Source organism: Tamandua tetradactyla, chromosome 11 (assembly GCF_023851605.1).
Source record: "Tamandua tetradactyla isolate mTamTet1 chromosome 11, mTamTet1.pri, whole genome shotgun sequence".
NCBI classification, from domain to species: Eukaryota; Metazoa; Chordata; class Mammalia; order Pilosa; family Myrmecophagidae; genus Tamandua; species Tamandua tetradactyla.
In genome coordinates this window covers 70,613,986-70,637,366 of record NC_135337.1, presented here as the reverse complement: position 1 = coordinate 70,637,366, position 23,381 = coordinate 70,613,986, and the positions used below count along the sequence as shown (strand labels likewise).

At 50.7% G+C, this 23,381-nt stretch overlaps 1 protein-coding gene across 9 annotated transcripts in view; it reads left to right on the top strand.

Moving 5' to 3' along the window:
- The window catches only part of RPS6KA2 (ribosomal protein S6 kinase A2), a 404,289-nt gene that overhangs the window by 208,542 nt on the left and 172,366 nt on the right, over positions 1 to 23,381 (top strand). For 2 of the 9 annotated variants that reach the window (XM_077120829.1, XM_077120831.1), the window contains exon 1: positions 13,828 to 13,979. The exons of the other annotated variants lie outside the window; for them this stretch is intronic. In XM_077120829.1, the coding sequence (XP_076976944.1) occupies positions 13,881 to 13,979 (99 nt within the window). In that variant the 5' untranslated portion in view covers positions 13,828 to 13,880. Of the gene's footprint in view, positions 1 to 13,827; positions 13,980 to 23,381 lie in introns of those variants that run through there. 9 annotated transcript variants of the gene reach the window in all.

The window sequence follows — 23,381 nt, the reverse complement described above, 5'->3', positions numbered from 1 at the left end:
TCATACACTATTATTTCCTGGCAATACAAGCTCTCAGCTCTCTAGCTCAGAGTTTCCCACGTCAGCAGGGTTGATATTTGGGGTGGCTAAGCCCATGCGCCGGGGCCATCCCCTGCATTGTAGCATGCAGAGTAGCATGCCTGGCTTCTGGGTGCCCTCGCAGCCTTCTACTCACGACAAGGAAAACTGCCCCCAGATCTCTGTGCCCAGGGGGTGCTGGCTAAGAATCCCCTTTAGATTGATGTTGCACACACACACACATTCTCTCGCACATTCACACATGCACACACATTTATTCTGGGCTCAGTACTTTCACGAAGAGATTTTTGTGTTTCAATCTCATGCAGCTTTAGAATCTTAGAATCAAAGAATGCTTGTGGTAATCCAAGATAGTAATCCCTACCACAAAATAATGGCAGCAAAATCTATGTGCTAGAACTAAATTGAATGTAAAAACATCAATCCCCAGTCAAATGTGAATTATCCATGCAAAAGTTACTTTTCATACTAGACTAGCATCCTTCTTACCACACTGTGGGTGGCACCTGCTTTGCAGCACGTGTGTGTCCAGAGACTGGAAACTAACTTCATATCAGAACAAGGAAAAGGACTCGAGGAATAAATCTGTGGGAAAATAGCAAATATTTCAGCATTCCTACCTCTATCACCCTTTTCTTTTCACACACACATGACAGTGGATTCTATCTCAGAGAGCTCAAGCAGTGTGAAAAATCATGGAAAAATTTAAAAATACATACAAAAAGTTCTTTTTTGTCCCCATATTCCGCCGTGATACTGGCCACAAGGACACGGGTCCACCAAGGGAGGACGTGTATGCGCATGGCTTCAGTTTGCTACAGCCACCAGGGTGCAAAATGTCACAAGTGGATAAGCTTTTTCAAAGGGGATTTATTAGGTTACAAATTTACAGTTCTAAGGCCATGAAAATGTCCCAATTAAGGCATCAACAAGAGGAAACCTTCACTAAGGAAAGGCCACTGGCATCCGGAGTGCCTCTGGCACACGGGAAGTCACATGGCCATGTCTGCTGGCCCTTCCCCTGGGTTGGCTTCCACAATGGCTCTCTCAGCTGCTGGGGGTCCTTTGGGCTTCTGCTGGGGCATTTTCTTTCTCTCTGCATCCTTCACTTGGTTTCATCTCTCTGTTCTCTGTGTTGACTCTGAGCCTTCTCTATGGTTTATTCTCTTTGTTGAGAGCTCCAGTAAGCTGACTGAGACCCACCTTGAATTGGCTGGGCCACATCTCCATGGAAACAGCCTAGTCAAAAGTCCCACCCACAATGAGTCTGCACCCACAAGACTGAATGAGGGGAACATGACTTTTCTGGGGTACATAACAGCTCCAGACCAGCACAGTTGGTGAGTCTGGCCAGAAGGGGTGCTTTCTGTGGCCCCTCGGTGCCCGTTGCCAATGTGCTCAGCCCAGAAAATGGTAAAAAGCACGAACAGTCCCTGTCGATGAGGAGAGTAAGGGAAGCACAAACCTGGAAAATACTGTCATCCCTTTAACTGTGAGAGAAAAACTGTTTCCGGGAGCTGCGGAGCTGTATGTATTTATATGTGTGGTGTGTTTGTGTGTAGGCGTGCACACACTACGTGTATACATATACACACACTTATTAGGCACTGGAAGTTAATGGGCTGAAGGGTAAAAACATGTTACCTATTGTGTGAATTTGCAAAACCACGGCAAGAGGAGTATCACTATTCGTTACTAGATTTACTTCTTTAGCTCTGGACCCATTATGGGCTCAGAACTGGACCGGCATTGAATATGCTGGTTGAGGGCCCAGGATTCATGCCAGGTACATCCAGAGAAACAAGGGCCAGTTCCTGGCGGAGAACTTGTCATGCAGCCTGGAGAAGGCAGGGGAGACTCCCCAGGGGAGGTGAGGGCTGAGCTGGGCCAACGAGATGGGGAGAAGCAAGGCTGTTGAGGAGAAAGGAGAACTGGGTTGGGAGGTCATGACTCGAAGAAAACACAGGTGATCTTGTTTAATCCTGGCATTTCTAAAAAGAAACATATTAGACAGCATTGTGCTTTTTTCTACCTGTCACAGAATTCAAGTACATAAGGTTTTCTTTGAGATTATTCAGTCTGAATTGTTCATTTTGCGAATAGGGACACTGAGGCTGAAAGTCACATAGCTATAAAAGGCAGATCTGCAACTCGAACCCAACTCTTTTGACTCCCTGTTTCAGTGCTTTTATTTAACTGACTTACCCACAAGGTTAGTAATTCAGAAACTAAATGCTATAGAAATTTTAATTTTAGCTCCAAAATGTATCTACTTTTATGGAAGCCTCATCACCAATTGCTGTGGTATTTTTTCACATTAAAAGGCACATACTTGGGTGGGCTATGGTGGCTCAGTGCAGAGTTCTCACCTGCCATGCCAGACACCCGGGTTCGATTCCCGGTGCCTGCCCATGCGGGGAAAAAAAAAAAGGCACATACTTGTTCATTCTGTGCAAAGTTCAATAGCTTTAAAGGTTGTATAATAGTCATGTTAATACTGTATGGGCATGACAAATTCCCAGGACTTAATCTCTCTTTGGTTTTCCATGTTTTCAGGTCTTTATTGAAAAGTATTTCCATGGTAAAATGTTTCTGCCTTTGGGTTTGCAGCTTACGTCTAATTCTTCCCTGAGAAGACTGGGTGGGGTAACGAAAGCACGTGCTGTGCAGAAATGGGCTCTCAAGCTTCCTGATAACTCCCCAGAATCTCCAGCCAGTCCCTTGGGGAGGGAGCACAGCTATGATCATACCTGGAAGAGTGACATCAGGGCTAAGGAGACAGGCCGTGTCAGCCGGGCACACACTGGCTCAGGAATGCGGCTCTGCATGATGCCAGACTCGAGGATGAACCGTTGTGCATGTGACATCGGTTCCCGACTAAAAAAAAGTTTTTTTTTAATAGTGCACATCGCACCACTTAGCAAACCCAAAAATATGATTCAGGGCTGCTAACTTAGGCCCTTCATTCCCCAAGCTGATGTGGCCTCATGGGCTTAAAGAAAGAAGAGGAAACGGAAAGGAGGAGGAAGAGAGGATGGAGAGAGGACACGAGGGGAAGGGTGGGGGGTGCTGAGTGGTTCCTCGGTCCTCCTGGGCCTCAGCGGCGCCTCCTGCGGGAGGGGCAGCTGGAGCGCCCCAGCAGGGGTCCGCGGCCAGCGCCCACTCCCCTCCCTGCCAGCAGGTGAAGCTCTGAGCAGGCACGGGCAGGCAGTGGGGTGCAGTCAGCCCCCCGCCCGCGTTGAGTTTACGGCCCATTGGAAATAATCAGTGGTCCTGCACACCCACACGTGAGTGTCTAAGTACCCCAAAGGAAAATGGCCAAGAACTTCAGGAGCGTGTAGCTGGTGGGGCTTGGTTGATTCTGGGGGGGTCCTGGGAGACATCCCCGAAGGGCTAACATTTGAGGGAGAGCTGGAGGATTAGGCGCCAACCCAGGTGAATGGGTGGGGGTAGGCATGCTCCACATGCAGGTGGCAGGACGGCCCCGAGACAGCGACGTGCTCGTACAACCTGAAGACCTGGCACCGGGGGAAGGGGGAAGAGCCTGGCGAGCGGAGGCCAGAAGGTCCACGTTTGTCTCGGTCGTTGCTACAGGGTGGGGTGAGGATTGGGGTGAGGATTGGTAGGCTCGCGTGGGCTTGCAGGGAGAGAAGGGCAGCCCAAGGCATCGGTAGGGAAATCGGTCCAAGATCTCTGTTAACAGGTCATGGGTGCTTCCATGAAGTCTCCGATAGAGCATCTGGATTTCTATGTCCAGGTGTCCTTGTTCTGTTCCATTTCTTCTCTACACGATGCTGCCCCTCTCGATACCTTGATGAAGTCATTAGTCACTAGATTAAGGCTTTTTGCTTGACCTCTGGTGGGCAATTGGTCACCCTCATCCTTTCATTCTCCATAAAGGTTATAGAGCTGCATTCTCATTGGAATTGCATTATGCTATGGATCACCTTGGAGAGACTTTACATGCTCAAAATCTTGAGGATACTTTGTTTTTATTCTGGAGTAGCTGCTGTCTCTCCATTTCCCATAAGTATCTTTTAAAGTCATTTAATAGTTTTAGAATTATTTCCACATAGACCTTGCATATCTTTTGTTATGTTTACTCCTAAGCACCTTTATTTTTATTGTCAACATTCTCCATTTTTAAAGTTTGAGGACTTGTATTTGGGGTACATGCCTCCAGAGACTACGTAGATTTGCTTCTGCCAGGTCCTTGGGGTGCCACCTCTAAAAACTACATTTTTGGTTTGGAGTTTTTCAGGTCATTCCTAAGTGTGAATTGAGGCCTCACACTGGCATAACTGTGGGCATCTGGTCCAGACGTCCACGCAGAGAACTGTTTTCTGTTGCTCTTTCTGGTGCTTGCCCCGAGTAGGCCAGTCTCCTTCTTCAGGGAGGGGCTTTTCCTAGGGGGCCCCTGGGCATTGCTCCCCCAGAACCCCGACTTCAGGGGGCTCTGGTCTGACCCGTTCCCTGGGCCGCAGCGGGGGTGGGGGGTGGGGGGGGTGGGGACAGGTGTGGATGACTTCACCTGCCAATCACAATAGCCTTACCTTTGGGAGATACCTTCTTATCCTCTTTTTTTTTGGCCTGAGTTTGTTTTTCCCTACCTACTACCAGATTGACCATGCTTTAAAAAAGAGGGTGTTTTGTGTGTATCCCAGGAAGGAGTTCTCTACAGGGACAGCCCACCATATTGCCAAGCGTGCCTCCCCTCCCGTCGCGGCCCCCTTGGATGACAGCCCTGTAGGCTTCAGCTGCCCCACGCGTTCCTCTTTGTGTTCATTTAGTTCCCGCCTCTACTGTAAGCATTTGGTATTCATGGAGTCCTGCAATGTCTATGAAATCTTTTTAAATGATGAAAACTTCTTGCTAAAAATATTCTGGCAGGGAGTTTGCATTCTCCTTTGTATCCATTCCAGGTCTTGAGAGACGTTTTTATTATGAAGGGTTTTTTTTTTCCTTTTTAAATAACAGAAATCCTTCCTGCTATAGTTTTAACCTGTTTCCTCTTTCCTGCTAACTCCCTTCCCTTTTTTTTTTGCATAGGCAGGCACCGGGAATCAAACCGGGGTCTCCAGCATAGCAGGTGAGAACTCTGCCTGCTGAGCCACCGTGGCCCACCCACTCCCCTCCTTTTTAAGTTCCTCTATAATGAATTTAGGTAGATGGTTGGGTTGGCAACAGAAAGCTCCTCACTTCTCCATTCACAAAAGTAGCCTTCTGTTCTGTTGGACCAAATGCTTCCGTCGATAATAAGCCTTTTCACTGACCACCCACACCAGGCATCCCACCGTGGAATGCGGAGTGTAAAAGCCGAACTGAAGCTCAAATCCAAAAGCCAGGGGGGAGCGTCACCTCTGGGTGAGAGAATGCCCCTCTAACCCACCCCACCCCACGTTTGTATTGAGCCAAAAAGGATGCAAGTTAAAGCGTCTGCATGCCATGCTTACCAATCTCCCCCTCGCTTCTGTTCATCCTTCTCTCTCGATGCTGATGCTTATTTCACTAGAAAGCCTCACTGTGATGCCTCCCTACTGTCTCTTGAGTAAACTTATCATCAACAAGGAATTGAGCCCTTCTGGGTCCCAGAGCCCAAAGGCCGCAGCGACACGCTCTGCCAGCCCCGGAGCCAAGGGAGCTGGAGCTGGAGCCGCGGAGCTCTGCCAGGTCCGCGAGAGGCCCTGGGGGCAGCTTCCGGCCACAGTGGCATGTCCTCTACCAGGCTGGGATGGGAGGAAGGGCGAGCACAGCACAGATTTTGCCCAAGTTGATTTTCTTACAAAGCCCCTCCTGTCCTTCACTCCTCAGGGCATTTTATCTTCTCAGAGAAGGCGCGGAGCCCAGGTGCACAGTTATTTGTCATTGGCATACAGTTATTTGTACAGAGATTTTGAATGTGACCCCTTCTAAAGTTTTAGTAGAAACTTTACTTTTAATGAATTAATCCTGAGATCCTGTTTGTTGTAATGGCTCAATAACTCTGTAGTTCATTTACTTCTCTTCCCCTCTCCCCACCACTCTTCTTGTTTAAGCTGCCGTCGTTTCTGTCCTAGACTGCTGCACTAGCTGCTGTTCCATTCCTCTAGTGTGTTCATTCGATAGGTATCTACCGAGTGTGTGCTGTGAGCTTGGGGTGTATAATGCTAGCCTCGGGGATGGTGAGTTCTGTCCTGTAGAGCCTCGCATTGGAATTGGTGGGGACATTTTTACTATGAAGAAACAGAAGGAAGAAGAGGGAGGAGAAGGAGGAGGAGGAGGAGGAGGAGGGGGAGGGGGAGAAGGAGGAGGAGGAGGAGGGGGAGGGGGAGGGGGAGGGGGAGGGGGAGGAGGAGGAGGAGGAGGAGGAGGAGGAGGAGGAGGACGACAACGGGGCAGAGGAAGAAGTAAAAGAGAATCATCTACCATGAGAATTTGTATAAGGAAAATAAATGTTCCGGAGCGTCAAGGAGTAAGGCACTATTTTAGACAGGGTTCTGAGGAAGAGAGGTGTTATTTAAGCAGAAAGCTGAAGCCGAGAAGGAGCCAGCAGGACAGAGGTCCTGCAGATGACAGACCAAGTACAAAGGGCCAGAGGCGAGGACACGCTTGGCCCATTCAGAGAAGAGAGAGGAGGCTGGGGTGGCCGGAGCCCTGGGAGTGAAGGACAAGGGGGATCGAGGTGGGTGGGCGACACAGCAGGGTCTCTGTGGCATGGAGGCTTCATGGCCATGCTGAGGCGTTTGGGTTTTATTCTCATGGCAAGAAAGCGGGGTCCTTGCAGGGTTTCAAGCAGGGGAGTGATGCTGTCTGCTGTGGGTTCTACAAACCCCACACTGGCTGCTGCGTGTGGAGCGGACTGTGGGTGTTGGCACACATGCCCAGGCAGGAGTCAGCAGCTGGTACTGAACTCATGGCAGAAACGGGTGGAGAAGGGGACAGACTCGAGAGGGCCTCCACTGGACCGGCACGCACTGCATGGAGGCAGTGTTTCTGTCCCCGACTGCCCAGCCACCAGGACAAACGTCACACCCTGGCCACCTTACACAGGAATGTACTGCCCCCAGGGCTTGAGGCTGGAGGCTCCCACCATGGTGGCCACAGGCCAGGCCTTCTCCCCGGGGCCGCAGCGTGCTGGCGCTGGCTCACCGAGGTCCTCGGTCTTCTCCGCCTCCTGGTGAGCGCTCATTCTCTGGCTCCTTGCTTCTGGCTTCTACTTACATGTCCCAAATCCTTGTTTACAAGGCCTCCGGCCCACTGGGTCAAGGCCCGCGCCCGTCAGGTTGGCCCATCCTAGCTTAGCCATGGCACCTTCAGATGTCCCACTTACAGGCAGGGTCACGTCCACAGAACCAGGAGTCTGGACCTCAACATGCCTGTTGAGGGAGACGCCACTTCATCCCCAACACTCCCGTGCAGGGAACTTCAGTGCCCTTCGTTGTCCTCAGGTGCACCCGAGGGCCCTTTAACGTCAGCCTCCACCCTCTTCCTTGACCCCTGGCCCAGCCCCCCCCATGCCAAAACGTCCATTCGCGCACACACGTGCATTCCAGCCTGAGGAAACTTCCTTTGCACTGTGCTTTCTGGCCCTGTAAGATGTCCCCCCATCTACTTGGACCATCTTCTCCTTACCCCCGTGACCTGGCTAACTCCTTCTCACCCTGAGGTATGGACTTGATGCCACGTCCCACCTGGAAGGAAGGGCTGTTCCATTCTGCCTCTCCTCCAGAGCCCTTAACACACTGTCCAAGGTGCTCGCTGGCCTGTTTGTACCAAGGCAGGAATTAAGCTTTCCGTCTTCTCTGCTGACTCCTGGCTCCGTCCAGCAAAATGCACAGTGTTGGAGAAATGAATGCCACCTGGCTGTGGTTCTCTTGTAACAAATTTATGCTAAAATTGATGGGAGACAGGATTGATTAATAATTAGCAAATCAAGAACATGAATTGCTAACACAACTAAATATTCGCATCATGGTCTATCAGTTTCATTGTGCTATAATTAGTTCACATTTATGAGGCATCTTATCCTAATTATGATCTCATCTTCTGCGTGTTTTATTTTAAGGTTTCTAGTTACCTCTTGCTGTTAGATTTTTTTTCTGAATAATTTCCTTCAGAGTTCAGGAATGGATAGTGTGAAAATGCACCAAGCAGCCCAGAAATTTGACAAAAGTAAAATTCCCATCTTTTAGAGTTTATGCTTTGTCTTCTCATCTCATATGATTTTGGGTTTCCCTCTTTCCATGTTCGTGGTCACTTCTGGAATCAAACATGGACTGTATTGCAAATCATAGGTTTCCAGGGCACCCACGGAATGTGCTACATCAAGACTCAGAGATTGTAGGGCACTATCGTGGGAGTCACAAAGGAGCAGGGGACAGGGTGGCGAGAGTGGATTTGAGGGACAGCGTGAGGGCACGAGGCTCTCCTGGCCAGTGCAAACACACGCTTCCGCCCTCCCCGCGAGCACCTGGTCCCAGGTTGCATCTATGCTGGGTATTACCTTCCACAGCCATCCCTCCTACCCCGTCACGTCACTCCTGCCACTCCTGTGTCCACCGCATCGGGAGCTTGTCAAGCCCCTCACAACTGTCAGGAGAGCCTCTCCTCCAAAGTGCTGTGCCCAGGCTTCCCGGGTCCTCCTCCACTCTCCACCCTGACACAAGCCAGCGTTCCCAGCTGCAGCTGTGTCCCCATGTGTCCCTGCTTACTGCTTAATGCGAGGGCCAACATCACCCGTTCACCTGCCACCCACCCATGCTCGGGGCCATGTGGGAAGCACCTGTGAGCCAGGATGCCCCAGAAGCCCTGGCACAAGATGCCCCTCCCTTCCTCGCCCTTCTCCCCAGACCGCCCCGTTCCCCGAGGAGCCCTCTCCCAGGCAGTCGCCCCCCACCCCCTGCCCCTGTGCCCGCTGTCCTCCCTCCGTGCCCAGCAGCGCACTGTACACTGGGTATGTTGCTTTAGTTTGCTAAAGCTGCGGAAATACCAGAAATAGTCTGGCTTTTCTGATTTATTAGCTTCCAGGCTTGCCATTCTGAGGCTGTGGAAGTGCCCAAATCCAGGCATCAGCAGGTGACCCATGATCGCAGCTCCTGGCACCCAGCAGGCACGCACCAGTGCCCGCTCCTCCTTCACTCCCAGCTCCACTGCGTCCAGCCGCTCGGCTGCAGCTCTTTTTGAGCATCTGGGTGTGTCCTTCTCTCAGCTTCCGTGCTCGCTCTGGATTTCATCTCTTATAAAGAACTCCAGTAAGAGGATTCAGACCCCCCTGGGGCACGTCTCCACTGAAATAGCCTAACCAAAGGTCCCACGCACAATAGGTCTTCACCCGCAGGATGGATCAGCTTTAAGAACGAGGTCTCCTTGGGTCCATAAAGCTCCAAATCGTCACATGTGTGTATGTTAATTCTCCACTGGCTGTGGCCTTCCCGGGGGAAGACACAGTGCCGCAAACAGAGGAGGGCTTCGTGTTATGTGAATGAATCAAAAAGAGTAATTCTTCCGTCATATAATTAAAACTGCAATTATAACTTCAAAACATTTTCTACCAGTTTTACAAATATTATGGCTATTTAAATGATCTTTTTAACTTTTTCTAAAAATTAAAAAATATATCCATTTTATACATTAATCAACTGAGCAAGTAAAACAAAGTGGCTTGCTAAATATATCAATTATGATTTTTTTCAGCTGCAAATAACAGAAAACCTGGTTCAGTAAGGAGATTTATTATTTTCCATAAAAGTAAATGCCAAGGAAATTTGGCTTCAGAAATGGTTAATGCAGTAACTCAGTTATGTTATCAAGGAGTCAAGATTTTTCCAGATTTCTGTGATGCCATCCTTAGCAAAATTCCCTCATGGTCCCAAAATAGCTGCACTAGCTCTGGACATCACATTATCACACATTATCACCCAGGTATAGTAAAAGAGACATGCTCCTCTACTCTGCCTCAAGCAGCAACATTTTCCTCAGTCCTCACCGTGATCCATTCACTTTTGATAAACTTCATATTCCTATTGGGCGTATCATTATTTTCCTTGGCTCTCCTGTAGTCTTTCAATTTGTATCTGATTCGACACAACTCTATCCTTTGAGTCTCACAGTCCATTTCTGCTTTCTTTCTACTCATTAAGCTGCCCATTCTCATTTTTCTTATTTTGTAGATAAAGCTCACTCTGGGTGGTTTGTGCCTCTTATTTTCTCTCTGTGGCCATCACCGTCCATTTTATATTCTTCTCTGTCCTTCATTCATTCTGTCTCTGTCCCCACCTCTTAGCTCTCTGTCTGAATTTCAATTTGTGCATCTTTCTCAATCTGGGATTTGCTTTAGGTCCTTTCAAAGCACGTATGCCTGAGCTGATGATGCCTGTGACCCCAGACCTGGTAACTGCTCTGCCTTTCTCTGTCTCGCTGCCTTGCTCTCTCTTTCGTCCCACTGTGTATTTCCAGCACCCCTTAGATTTCACTCTGTCTTGAAAGGAAAATAAAATGTCCCTGGCAGCTGGTCTCTACCTTCTCACCCAATGGGGAGTCATGATTGCAGATGTGCTCTCCTAGGCACAACAGGCAGAGGGCTAAAAAAGAACCCACGTTTCCCAGAGAGCTGCCAGGATCAACAGCCCCTTCCATCCTAGACCTGTGGTTTGCAAATGGGTTTGAGCCCCCACATTCTTTCCTGGGATAAGCTGCTATGCAGGCATGTGGTCCTAAAAACAAGTGAAGCTCAGAGCTGTTCAGTTGACCAAGAGGAGAGGCTGGAGCCCCTTCCGGCCCCTCCCTGGCCTCTCTCTGCAGGGCTTCCGCTGCTGGAAACCCACGTGGTTCTCCACCCTGAGCGCTGGAAGTCTCTCCAAAATGCAGGAGGACGCAGGCCTTGCCCCCGTGCTGGGATTCTGGCAGGTGGTGAGACAGATGGGATGACACCATGGCCAGCCTCCCTGGTATTTTCCCTGCACGTTCCCAGCCGCTCTGCCTCCCGCAAGTCTACTTAGCTCCAGGGGCTCAGGCCAAGTGTCACCTCCCTGACATGCATTTCTGTTCTCTCACATCGCATGAAAAGCCGCATTGTACTTTTCGTTTGCTAACCTTCCCTCCGTGCACCTGTGAACATCTTCAGGTCACGGCACGTCACCATCACCTGTTTCCCTAAGGCTGGGCCTGGTGCCTCCCAAGGCTCAGCCTTCCTTACCCTCAGTTGTATGCAGTCAAGCTGGGGCTTCTTGAACACATTTTTAAGACCTATTGGTAGCCATGGATTTAGTCCCAAAATGTTTGTGCTTAAGTGAGAGGAAACGTAAGGAGATACCCACAGAGCTCTTTGTTTTCTCTTCAGCCGCCTGCCCTGTCTCACCTGTGCCCGAGCCGTTATTGAGTCTACATTTTCTTTTCTAGTACTTGGTAAGAATCATTTGGAGCCAAGTAAAAGTGGGCCTTGGTGGCCTGGAGAAAGTTATTATGTAAGTACAGTCGGGTTGAGTGATGGCCAAAGGTTTTCATCTAGCTGTGTTTTACCAGTACAAAAGCAGAAGAAATTCTTTTTCTTGAACTGAATTCCATTGTTGAAATATGGAAAGTTTTCTTTGTCTTCTCCTTCTCCTTGTCCTCTGCCTCCTCCTCCTCCATCTTCTTTTTGCCTTTGAGATTTCCAAATTTAATAGTATAATTTTGTTGCACTTGGACTTGGGGGGCCCTGAATGTTCCGTGTGGTTTTTCCTTTCCAACTCTGTTACACCAGGGTAAAATGCTCTTCTTGGTAAAACACAAGTTTTTGCCATGAGCCAGGAAACCCGCTAGTTAGTTTGCAGACTGTACTTCTGTCTCTGCCCAGCTGTCCCAGCCCCTCCACAGTAGAAACTTGGCCGTGCTGCCCCTCCCTCAGCCCCAGGAGCCGGGACCAGCCAGATGTCAGCGCTTTATGCCAGCGCCTCAGTGTCGCATTTCCGTGTCCTGCCTGCATGTGCTGAGAGCCAGGGCGGCAACCACAGAATGGGTAGGAGGCTGGCTCTGCTGAGCATACAGACAGCTCTCTTCTATCAGAGCCTTAAAATGAAGCAGGAAGCCGGTTCTGATAGGAATTCAACTGGCACACTTTGTCTTGAGAAGCAGTAGATAGTGGGACTCTGTACTTCTGGTGACAGTTATAGAAAAACATCAGTTATGGCTGTTTTAAAGTAACATATGAAAAATGAATTTGTACTTTTTAATTTAAAAGCACTGTCTTGTTTAAGCCTCATCATAAAGCAGTATCATACACCCAATTAGTGCTGAGCAGGGGGGCCCCAAAATGTGCAGGTGGGCCCAGGTTCACCAACAAGGAAGTGGCCTCTTGGGATCTGACTCCCTCTCCACGCGGAGCCCTGCAGCCTCCACTAAAATCCCAGAGAATGTCTCTTACCTCACGGCCTGGATATGCAACGTGAACTTACTGTTCCTATTTGGACCCTCTTTGCCTATTTTGGCATAAATAGTCTGATACAGCCACGGGGAATAAAACTACCCGCAGATTTGTACTGTCCATAGGGCAAAAGGAGTCCCTCCACACCGCATCAGCGCTTCTGGGCTTCCCAGGTGGCGGTGCTAGTGTTAGCAAAGAGGCTCTCCCATTTCTCTGTACACAGACTCCAGGTGGGACAGTGCTCAGGGTACGCCCGGGTCGGTGCCCCCCCGGGGGGGGTGGTGAGGAAAAAAGGAGCGTTTGCTTTAGGACGAAGCAGAGCCAGCAGCCAGCAGGCGCCCTCTGGGCAGGTGGTCCTCCGGAGGCCCTCCTCGCTAGGGGCTCCAAGGCTGCGAGGCGGGCTGCCCCGGGTGGGCTGGCAGCGCCGGCGCGAGGAGGGAACCGCAGCCGGAAGGCCTCCCAGCTGTGGGCGCTGCCGCGAGAGCCTCGGGACGGGACCTCGGGGACCGGTAGGGCCCCGGGGCTCCCCGCGCGCCTCGCCATCTCCGCGTCCCTGCACCGTCCGCTACCGACCAAGGGGGAGCTCTGCCCCATCCAGGGCCCCACCCAGGGCCGCACCCAGGGCCCCACCAGGAGCCCCACCCAGAGCCCCCCGGTCCGCGGCGCGCGGTGGAAAGCGGCCGAGCGGGAGGGACGGGGCGGGGCGGGGCGCGGCGCGGCCGGGAGCGGGCGTCCGCGTGGCGAGCCCCAGGCCCCGCTGGCGGAGCGGGCGGACCCGGCAGGTGCGCCCCGCAAGCGGGGTGCGCCGCGGGGCTGTCAGCTCGGCTCACTGTGCAGGCGGCGGCCACGGGCGCTAATTGGCTGGAGCGGGGCGGGGTGGGGCCGCGGCGTGGGGCGGGGCATGGAGTCTTGGACTGCGGGCACTGATTGGCCAGATGAGGACGGGGCGGAGCAGAGGCGGCGGGGCAGGGCCGGGAGACTAGGACTGCGGGCGTTGATTGGCAAGAGTGGGGCGGGGCGGGACGGGGAGATTTGGACTACGGCCGATGACTGGTTAGAGTGACGAGGGGCGGGGCGGGGTGCCTCGGGCTGTGGGCGCTCATTGGTTGGAATGGAGCGGTTCGGAGACGGGGGCGGGACGAGGCGTAGATTGGCTGGAGTGGCGAAAGGCGGAGCCGGGGCAAGAAGGGCGGGGTCTCGGGCGAGGCGGGGCGCCTGGGGCCCAGGGCGCAGAGTGACCCGAGGGAGGACCGAGGCGGCGCGCAGGGGCCCGGGCTGCGCTGGCCCGAGGGCCCGCCCTGCGCTCGCCCGCCCACCCGCGTCGCGGCCTGCATGGGCTCGGGCCCGCGCTCCCCGGCCGTGCGCGCTCGCCCGCGGACCCGACAGGCGGGCGCCGGGGATGCCCGAGCTCGCGGCGCCGGCCCCGCGGCTCCTCCTGGCCCTGCGTGGGGGCCGGCGGGCGATGGACGCTGGCATGAGGAAGTTCACGGTGCGCCGCTTCTTCTCGGTCTATCTCCGCAGGAAGTCCCGCGGCAAGAGCGCCAGCCTCAGCGGACTCGAGGTAAAGGCCGCTGCGCGCAGGTGTCCCGGCGCTCAGGTGTCCCGGCGCCCAGGTGTCCCGGCTCTCAAGTCTCCCGGCGCTCAGGTGTCCCTGCGCCAGGGTGTCCAGGTGTCCTGGCATCCAGGAGTCCCTGTGCCCATGTGTCCAGGTGTCCTGGCGTCCAGGTGTCCCTGAGCCCATGTGTCCAGGTGTCCCTGCGCCAAGGTGTCCAGGGATCCCGACGTCCCCCGCACCAGCGAGGCCCGCAGGGAGGCTCCCGGGACCCAGGCCGGTGGCCGTCCCGGGAGCGCTTGTGCGGTGGCGGAGAACCGAGCGGGAATGGCCCGCCCGGGTATGCGGTGACTCTGTCACAGAGCCCTGGTTCTCCAGTCCCCGCGGGCTTGAGCGCCGCGCCCAGAAACTTGGGGGCAGTAGTGGGAAACGCAAGGCGGGGGTTGGGGTGCGGCCGGCGGGGCGGGCTGTCCTGCATTGGCGTCGGGCGCCCCGGGGAACCCCAGTTGCGCGCGGCCGAGCCGGACCAGGTGTGTGTCCGCGGACCGGGGGCGCAGGCAGCGCCATCCATCGTGGCCCTTGGGGTGTGAGTGAGCCGATGCACAAGTGACAGCAGCGCCACAAAAGCAGCGGCCAGGCTTCTCAGCCGCTCCCGGAGATGCCCCTTAGTGGCCGGCGGGAGGCAGGAGCCCGCGCAGCCTGGGTGGGTATTTGGTCCTGAAAACCCAGAAGCCTGAAAGCCGTGTCCTTTCCTCAGGTCCCTCCTCTGTCCAGGCTTCCAGAGTCATCTCATGGGCGGGTCTTTCATGGTGGTCTCTCTGTCCATCCCCATGCATTCCCCTTTACTTCTCAGGATCCCGATTACACTGTTTGAACCTGCAGATGTCAAATGAAGAAAGTGACATTGTGGCTGAAGGAGCCATGACAGGTAGCCTGGGGACTCCCTGGAGCATGTCCTGCCCACGCTCCTGTCTGTGGGGTTTGGGTTTGCCTATTGGCAAAGAAGTTGCATAGGTTGGAACAGAGCCATGGTTTCATCTTAGCCTTGGTTCCTGCTGCCAGGAGAGTAGACTCTTGTGTGAGTTCTGGAACAATTAAGAGAGCCTAAAAATAATAATTTTTAAAAATGCAGATGTTCAAAAAAATGATCATGGTGATGAATACACAGCTATGTGATATTGTGAGCCACTGATCGTAACCCTGTCAAGAATGTTTGTATGTTTGTTTGTTGTTTACAATAAAAATATTAGAAAAAAAGAGACAGATCCTTAAGGAAACAGACAGAAAGCAGCAGGGAATTATGTGTTTAAAAAGTTTCTGCTGTGGTATGGCTGATTCAGAATCTAGAGTAGCAGATAGGATTTCTGTGGCTCTGCCAGGGAAAACTAAGCTTCGCACACGCACACACACCTGGTGGAGGGCTTTTTTAATTTAAGGCTGACTGAAATTAATTATAAGTTTGTTGAGTTACATAATAACCCCGTGAGTCAGGCGCTTAAAAAATCTAAAGTTGGTAAGAGCAGAAGCTCAGGACAGAATTTACCTTTTCGCTAAATAAGTTTTTTGTTTCTTGTTTCATCCCAACGCTGAGTTTCTTGTAGAGCTCCTCGCAGAGCTTCCTGTCTCCTCCAGTTTGTGGGCCTTTCCAAAGAGCCGTGTGTGTGAGCTTCTCGGGGGCTGCTCAGGAAGACGCTGGGCGCTGTGCTGAGCCCCTCAGCCTTGAGAATTCTCACCCTCACCTCCAGGGTTGTGGTTTGGCGGAGAACTGGGTTTGTGGAAATGCCTCCCCCCTACCAAAAAAAGTATGCAATGGAGAAACAGTGCATGGGGGGCATAGAATTGAGGTTTCTTCAACCTGAAAATAAAACTTCATTAATGAAAATAAAATTTTCATTAAAAAATACGAATATGTAAACCATCGAATATGTCTTGGCACCAGAAGGTCAAGCTGACTGGAAGGAGAAAAGGTAGTCTATCAGCAAAGATGGGTGAGCGCCCACTGTGGGCGGGGCCAGGGGTGCTGGCCAAGACGTCCAATGCTGACCCAGCACCTTAGCCTGACCACTGCCTCCGCCGAGGTGCGCTCAGCTCTCGCCTGCAGAGCCCAGGTGGGTGCATTTTCTCTCCTCACCCAGATTGGGAGAAAGAGCACCCGAGAAGCTGAAGGTCTCGCTGCAGGCTTGCCAGCCAGTTCATTGTGTGGATGTTTACTGAAACCCTTCCACCCTTTACTGCAGATCCAAGAAATACAAAAGATGTAGAGGCCTGGCTTGGGAGCCTCCAACGTAGGCAGGGAGATGGAACACAAGGCACAGCCTGAGCTTCGGTCCACTTAGATCCAGTGTCCATCCAGCTGCCCTCAGGGGCGTTTCTGGAGAATCCTTTGCTGCATTTATGTATTCACAGCCGAGAAACACTGATCACAATAGCGTGAAACTTAGGCCAGGAGGCCTGTTAGTAGTGTGAGATTGAGAAACACAGAGGCATATTTATGTTTTCCCTATTGTTCATTGTCTCCTGGTGTGTCTGAAGCCGAGATTTCCAGGGGAACAATCAGCTGCCCCCATGTGAAGTGACTTCCTTCCGGCTGGACCTGGACAGGCCTGTAGGATCTTAGGGTGCCTGCCCTGTGGGTCACCTGCAGTCATCCTCTGCTGCTTCACAGCCAGCTCCCGGCCACGGGCACCGTGGCCAAGGCCACTTCCTGAGCCTCCCCTTGGTGGAACTGAGACCCCAGCCGGGAGGCGCTGCCCCCTTAGCCCTCCCCGAGGACCGCGCGGATCCCTGCCCGCCTGGGTGACCTGGGAGCCTGGGAGGCTTGACTCTGACAAAGAGGGTAAAGTCTGTGAGATGACATATTTTTTTCCTTTTTGAACCGTATCGGGACTGTTTTTCCTTAGTTATTCCTTCCAGTCAGTTTGACCTTCTGATGTCAAGACATATTCAGTGGTTTACCTATTCATACTTTTTAATGAAAAATTGTATTTTCATTAATGAAAATTTTATTTTCAGGTTGAAGCTCAAAAAAAAAAAAATCCAGGAGGGATTTAGAGGTTTTTAAGTAATTAAAAGGTGTCTTATGTACTCAGGGTACAAGATCAATGAATTTGCTAAAGTATCACTATGCATGATCAGTTCCTTTAGGGAAAAGTCCTTTAGTTTGGAGGTACTGAAGCCAAAGGGACCTCTTTTGTTACCTATCACTGGGCCATTTCACCTGTTATTGGTGTCTCTACTAAAAGACAGTTGGGGATAAATGATGAGAGTGAAATGCAAGCCCTTTAATGGGATTTTGGTAATGGTGAACTGCTGAGTAGAAGGATCATTTCATTTAAGTATTTGCTCATTTGTTCATGCAGTCAAATTTTTTTAATGCGTCCTTTGTGCATTGTGCTAAGCATTTGGGATATGAAGACATGATCCCTGCCCTCAGGACACTTAACATCTATTGAGAGAGGCAGACAAGGAAATGGATGCTTGCTAGATAGTGTTTAAGTCCTGGGAAATTATTGGCATCACTGGATTTAAATGGTCTAATTAAATCAATTTTTGATTTCTATTTTCCACGGTCACAGAGATACATAAGTTATCTATGGGTACATATAAATATATTTTAATTGCTTACCCCTTAAAAAAGGGAAGTATAGTATCCTAATAATTTAAATATTAAAGGACTATTAGCAAATATCCTGAGCAATATTAGCTGCAGACATGGGGGACAAATCTTCTTGGAATATTAAATATTAAGGCTGGTTACTTCATAGGTGAGCTCTTCTTCTGGGTCTTGGGTGAATTCCAGGAAAACTATTTCTGATTTAAAAATTTTGTGGGTATTACCAATAAATACATCCCCAAATTCATGGTAATCCTTATTTTAATTGGGCTTCCTAACAACCAAAAGTATATATTTAAGATAAGATTATGATAAGTAATCCATATTAGTAAATACCTATTTTGCCTATTTTTTTGCTTATTTATGTTTTATTCTATTTTAAAGACACTAAACTAGGTTCTTCATTTTTGGTTGGTGTCTCTGATATGCCTTATCCTTAAAAGTTGATTACAGGCTTTCTTTCCTTATAACCTGGAAAATTCCCCCAGAATATCATTGCTTACTCAAACATGAGAGAAAGGACAACTTAAACTATTGAAGTTTCACCTCTTTTTTTCCCCTTTCTTCAACTCCATTACATAAGCCCATTTACTTACTGCCTTCTACCACCAACAGAGCATAGATATTTCAATATAGTTTTCATGCATTTCTAAGTAGAAGAATGAAATTAAGCCATATTAAATTTAAAAATGGGATATCTGTCCATCTCATCTGACTTACTCAGGATTTCTCCCTGCTTCTCACCTGCTGGGTGAATGTTTTCTCAGATGTGGAAAACTGATAAACGGGTAGGAGACATATGGATTTTCTGAGAGAGGAGAGACTTTGGAGTTTTGGCGGAAGGAAGAATGGGCTGTCCATGTAAACTGCGGCAGTGTGGGTGACTCAGAGCACGCAGGAAAAGCGCGCCTTGTTTGTGTCTGCGCCGAAACCGAGTCAAGTAGGCAACCGGTAGTTTTACTGGAAATACGCTACATCTTTTGCTTCAAGGTTTTGTGCAATGATTGTTAAATCTGTAAAGCTAGTCTAACACTAGAAGCGTTTTGTTTTTTTTTTTTTTAGAATGCTACAATTTTGTTTCCGATTACAGTGGAATTTTTTTGCTGTAATTTTTTTCCCAGCGTTGTATGCGCGCTGAAAGATTTTCACTGGTGAAAGCTATTAAATTAAACTCGAATAGGTAGAAACGATGAACAAACAGCCTGCTAAGCTACAGTGTGATCTAATCAGGCAAATGGATCTGGAGAAAATGCTGTTAATCATATTTGCAGCTGTGTTAGAAGCCTGTCACGCTGGCTAGTTAGCTGAGGGGATGAAATTATGGTACAGCTATAATTAAACACAGGGAACGTATGCGTGGGGTCCGCAGGATGGACGTGCAGCCTGCACACACCTGTGGTGTTTTACTAAGCGGGCGAGGACAGCATTGTAACCACCCCAGCCGGGCGGTGCTGGGCATCAGTTCCACGAGCTCTGTTGAAGGGCGTCCCAGGAAGGGTGGTTCTGATCGGAGAGCCGGCCGCAGCGGAGGCAGTGGCCTTGGGCTCTCTCCTTGAGCTCAAGTTCACAGGCTGCCCTCGCCCTCAGACTCTGCACCCATGTCCCTGTCCCTCTCGTGGCTCCATGCCACTGACCACGCCTGCATCCTGCCACCCCACACTCCACTCGTTTTCCTGCCTGGTCTGCCTCGCCAGGCCCCAGCTACCGAACAGGTGTCACCCTCCCATCATGATTATCCTCAAGTTACGAACTGTCTGGAAATCGAAACGTGCTTTGTCAGGAGAGAACTTGCATTTGCTGCTCCATGGCGCTGCTCAGAGCAGACTTTGATTAGCCCTTCTCGATAAGGAATTTTGCGCCACGGCACGGAAGAGAAAAACGGTTTTCCTCCCTTGCCACCCCCTCTCCCTTGCCCCTTTTGAGGATGATCTGTTTCAAATTAGCATTATCGCCATAAAGCCAGCTTTCCCCTAGGTTACAGCCCCGTTAATGAGAATGATGGTTTAATCCATGTGGCTGTCATTTTAAACATAATTCATGCACATAGCAGCTCAAAGCCTTGTAAAACAAAAGAGAGCGTTCGGGTTATGCCTTTGTGTCCTGGGCTTTGAGGAACAGCTGTCCCTGGAGCTGTGGGGAGAGGGGTGAGAAGCCATGAGAAATTACCTGACTTCTTAGAGAAAAGAATTTTTTTTTCTCTTGGCTGTTATTGTCTCCTATGTGAAATGAGTAAGATTCTAATAGAACGACCAGAGAATGAGTATTTAGGCTCCTGGCCAGCATTTTTCCTCCTGTTGCCAAAGAAAAGAATGGCTTGAATGAGAGTGACAAGCTAAGAAAAATATGCTTCACACCCATGGAATGATTTGTATGCTGTTATTTCCACAATCTCTGGATTTTCGGATGGGCATCAGCCAGAAGGCAAGTCCAGAGCCTGCTTTGCAAAATGCATCTCTGTGCATTCAGGTTATGAGTTGTAGCTCTCTTTTCAGTAGAATATCCCACATGCACCCTCCCGCACAGGCCCCAGTCCTTGCACCTTTTACTTGTTTAACTATAGCCAGATTTGCTAAACCTGCACAGTTGGGAAAGGGAAAGAGATTTAACTTGGAAAGGCTTTATTGTTGAATGCTTCTTGTAAAAATGCTCAAGTGACTATTTACAAAGTTGTTCACAACTTTAGCATTTTCAGTCCAGGATAATTGCAAGCTTTCTAGAATGAATATCAGATATGATATTCACTGCCAAATATAATTTAAAATTCAACTATAATGTGGATAATCCCTTTCTAGTCATAAAAAATGAGAAGCTTCATATTCTGCAATGGAGGATAAAACACAAGGGAAAGTAAGCTCTTCAAGGGGTGCCCTGGAGATCCCTTTGAATGGGAGAAGAAATGGGGACCCCAGAATCATGGTGAGGCAGGAGGGGGACTGAGGCTCGGTCTCTGTGAAGCTGATGAGACCCCTTGCCCTCACTCAGGCCCAGGGGCTCACACCCAAGGGGGAAACACGTAGGAAACGCGAGTTCTCTGCCGACAAGGCATGTTTGCATAGGGGACCCAAAAACACTATTAGTGTGGTTGACTTTGAAGATAAGGGAAGGGATTGAAGATAAGGGAAGGGAAAAAAAACACAAGCAAAACAGAAAAGGCCATTTATTTTTAGAACATCTCTGGCTTCTTGAATTCTGCTTAGTTTGTAATCACTCAGGAAATGGGACAGATGGGAGATAGGAGTCACTGTAGCAGTTACAGCTGGCTGCCCCCGTCCACAAGAGTCCTGGACACAGCCTGAGCTTGGGTATAACTTTTATATTTCTAGATCTTAGCAAAATGAGATGGCCTGAGTTTTGATGTGTGACCTAATCAAGACTTTGTGGAATCCAACTCAACCTAGGAGTAAATAAAAATGATGAGCCTGACAGGGTACGCTGGCAATAATACGCCGTGGGTTCGTGCATGTGTGAAGCAGGTTGGTCAGCTACTGTAAGTGTTTAGTCCTCGGTCTCTCCGTCTTCACCAACACTTTACTTTTTTCCTTGGCACAGTGTGTGGTCGAGGTTCATGGCACAAAAACTCAACTGACGTGTGAGAGTGTTTAGTTCATGTGAACCAGCCTTCGCTTGGGCCCTCGTCCCTATCCCAAAGGGTCCCTACCCCGATGGGTCCTATTTAATAGGCGTTTGCCCAGATGGTGCTGGCAGTCGTGGAGCAGTGGACGTATTTTGTTTCAGCACCTGCTCAGCCCACCCAGCCAGGGTCAGCTAAAACCCAGTGAAGGACAGCAGAGCCTCTCGCCCCTCAGGAAGTTGGTTTCCCACCTCCACTCCTTATCCTCTGTGTCTCTGCCCCTCCCTCTGCCACTCCTTGAGACTGCCACTCAGGGTCCGCTTTCGGCCCACACCCGTCTGTAGCCCTGTGCCTGGCGGCCGCGCTGTCCCCAGCTCAGCTTCCAGCCCGGCTCGCCCTTTGGAAGGCTGCGGCCCAGACAGGTTGGATTTGTTGTGCATGGGTGGGAGTGGCTGAGCCCACAGGGGTCCGCCCCACGGCCAAGCCTGACCCAGAGGCGCCATCGCGTTCAAAGCCATGCCCATCTCAGGGGCCAGCCATGTGCTGGGTGGTGGAGCAAGCTGGGAACCTTCTCTGTGACTTGGATTCAGTCACCTCTCCTGTAACCTGGACTTCAGAAATCCAGGTTATAAACCCACGGGATAGGATTTGCCCTTTGCTTTAGAAATGTCTCAGTAAAGCAAGAGCTGCCTGCGGGGTCAGGCCGCTCGCATTTGTCCTCCACGATGTCATCGCGCTGGGTGCCAGACCACGCCCGGGGGCCCCACTGTTTCTTTGCCACCTGTGACCTTTCATAACACCTGCTTTGACCTGTGTGGGAAACCGGCCCCGCCGCCTGCAGGAGGAGCCACAGGCCTGCGCCTCGCTCATGTCCGCCGTGAGCACAGCCACCATCACCCCCGTGCAGCAGCCCCCCATCCCCACCCCCACCCCCGTGTCCACAGGCGAAGGGGTTGGCTGCAAATTTTACCCCACGCCTTAACCCTTTACTCAGTAGTCCCTATGTGCCGAGCATTATCTGAGGGAACTTGTATTTAAAGGATTAAGATGTAGGAAAAAATGTTTGCGATCTAAAATTAATCGGGGGTGGGTGGGCATAAATTAAAACCACCCCCTGTGTGGAGGAACTGAGAAACAGAGACAGAGCAGTGCGGCAGCGCGAGCTGGCACTGGTTTTGAGCAGTTTACAAACGGTAAGGGGTTAAAGATTTTCTGTAGAAATAAGGTAGCTTCAGAAGATAGCTGGTACAATGTCATCTTGCCATAAGATGCATAAAAAAATCCATTTTAATTTTAAAAGCAACAAGCTATTGAGAAGCTATCAACACAAAACAATCAGATTTCAAACTGTACTGATACTTGTATATTTTTGAAAAATGAAAAACAGTAGAGGTACTGTTTTTATTTTCGCAGCAGTGCTCACAAACAAACAGGCTTGATTAGGTAGCTAAACGCTTTTGTGATGTCTCTGAAGGCAAATCTAGTCAAATGTAAAGGTTTCCAGCCTCCTAACACGTATTTCTGTGATAAACGACCGCACTTTGGAGCCTGGCCCTCCACTCCTCAGGGTTCCCTGTGTGCACAGCCAGCCTGGCTCTGCCCACGCAGCCCCCCGGCTGCCCCACTGCCCACCAGGGCTGCCCCCACCTTTCAGGGGGTCCCTCCAGGGTCTACCCCCCCAGCCCTGCCCAGGTCCCTGGGATAAGTGCCACCACCCCCCTCCCAACAAACAAAGCACTTGGCAGTGCTGGGGGCCTGCCTGGCCCTGATAGGAGGCACCTGGAATGAGATGTACTTTGTCAGGAATCAGGAGCCGCTTCTGTGAGCTGTGAGCTGGTTAGTTAGTTGGTTAGTTAGTTGGTTAGCTAGCCTTGGTTGCTGAGTAGTTGTCTCACCATGCTTTTCACCAAAGACTCCACACAGGTCTTGAAAATTTAACACGAGTGGTTTTCTTTTCACACAATAATTAAGGGGCGGGAACTGGGAGAGGGAGAAGAGGGGCAGGGAGAAAGACGGGAAGTGGGAGGGAAGGTGAGTCAAAGAAACGGGAAGCAGGCAGTTCGCAGAAAGCCAAAAGGCAGGTGGGACAGATGGACATGGTACCAAGAGAAACATGTGTTAAAAAAAAGATAAAGCGAGTCGCTGGCCTTGAGAGATGAGGTCGTGGGGTGCTTAGGGCAGTGTATCTGTCCACGGGAGGGATGGACGTCTGCACGGTGGCACGAGC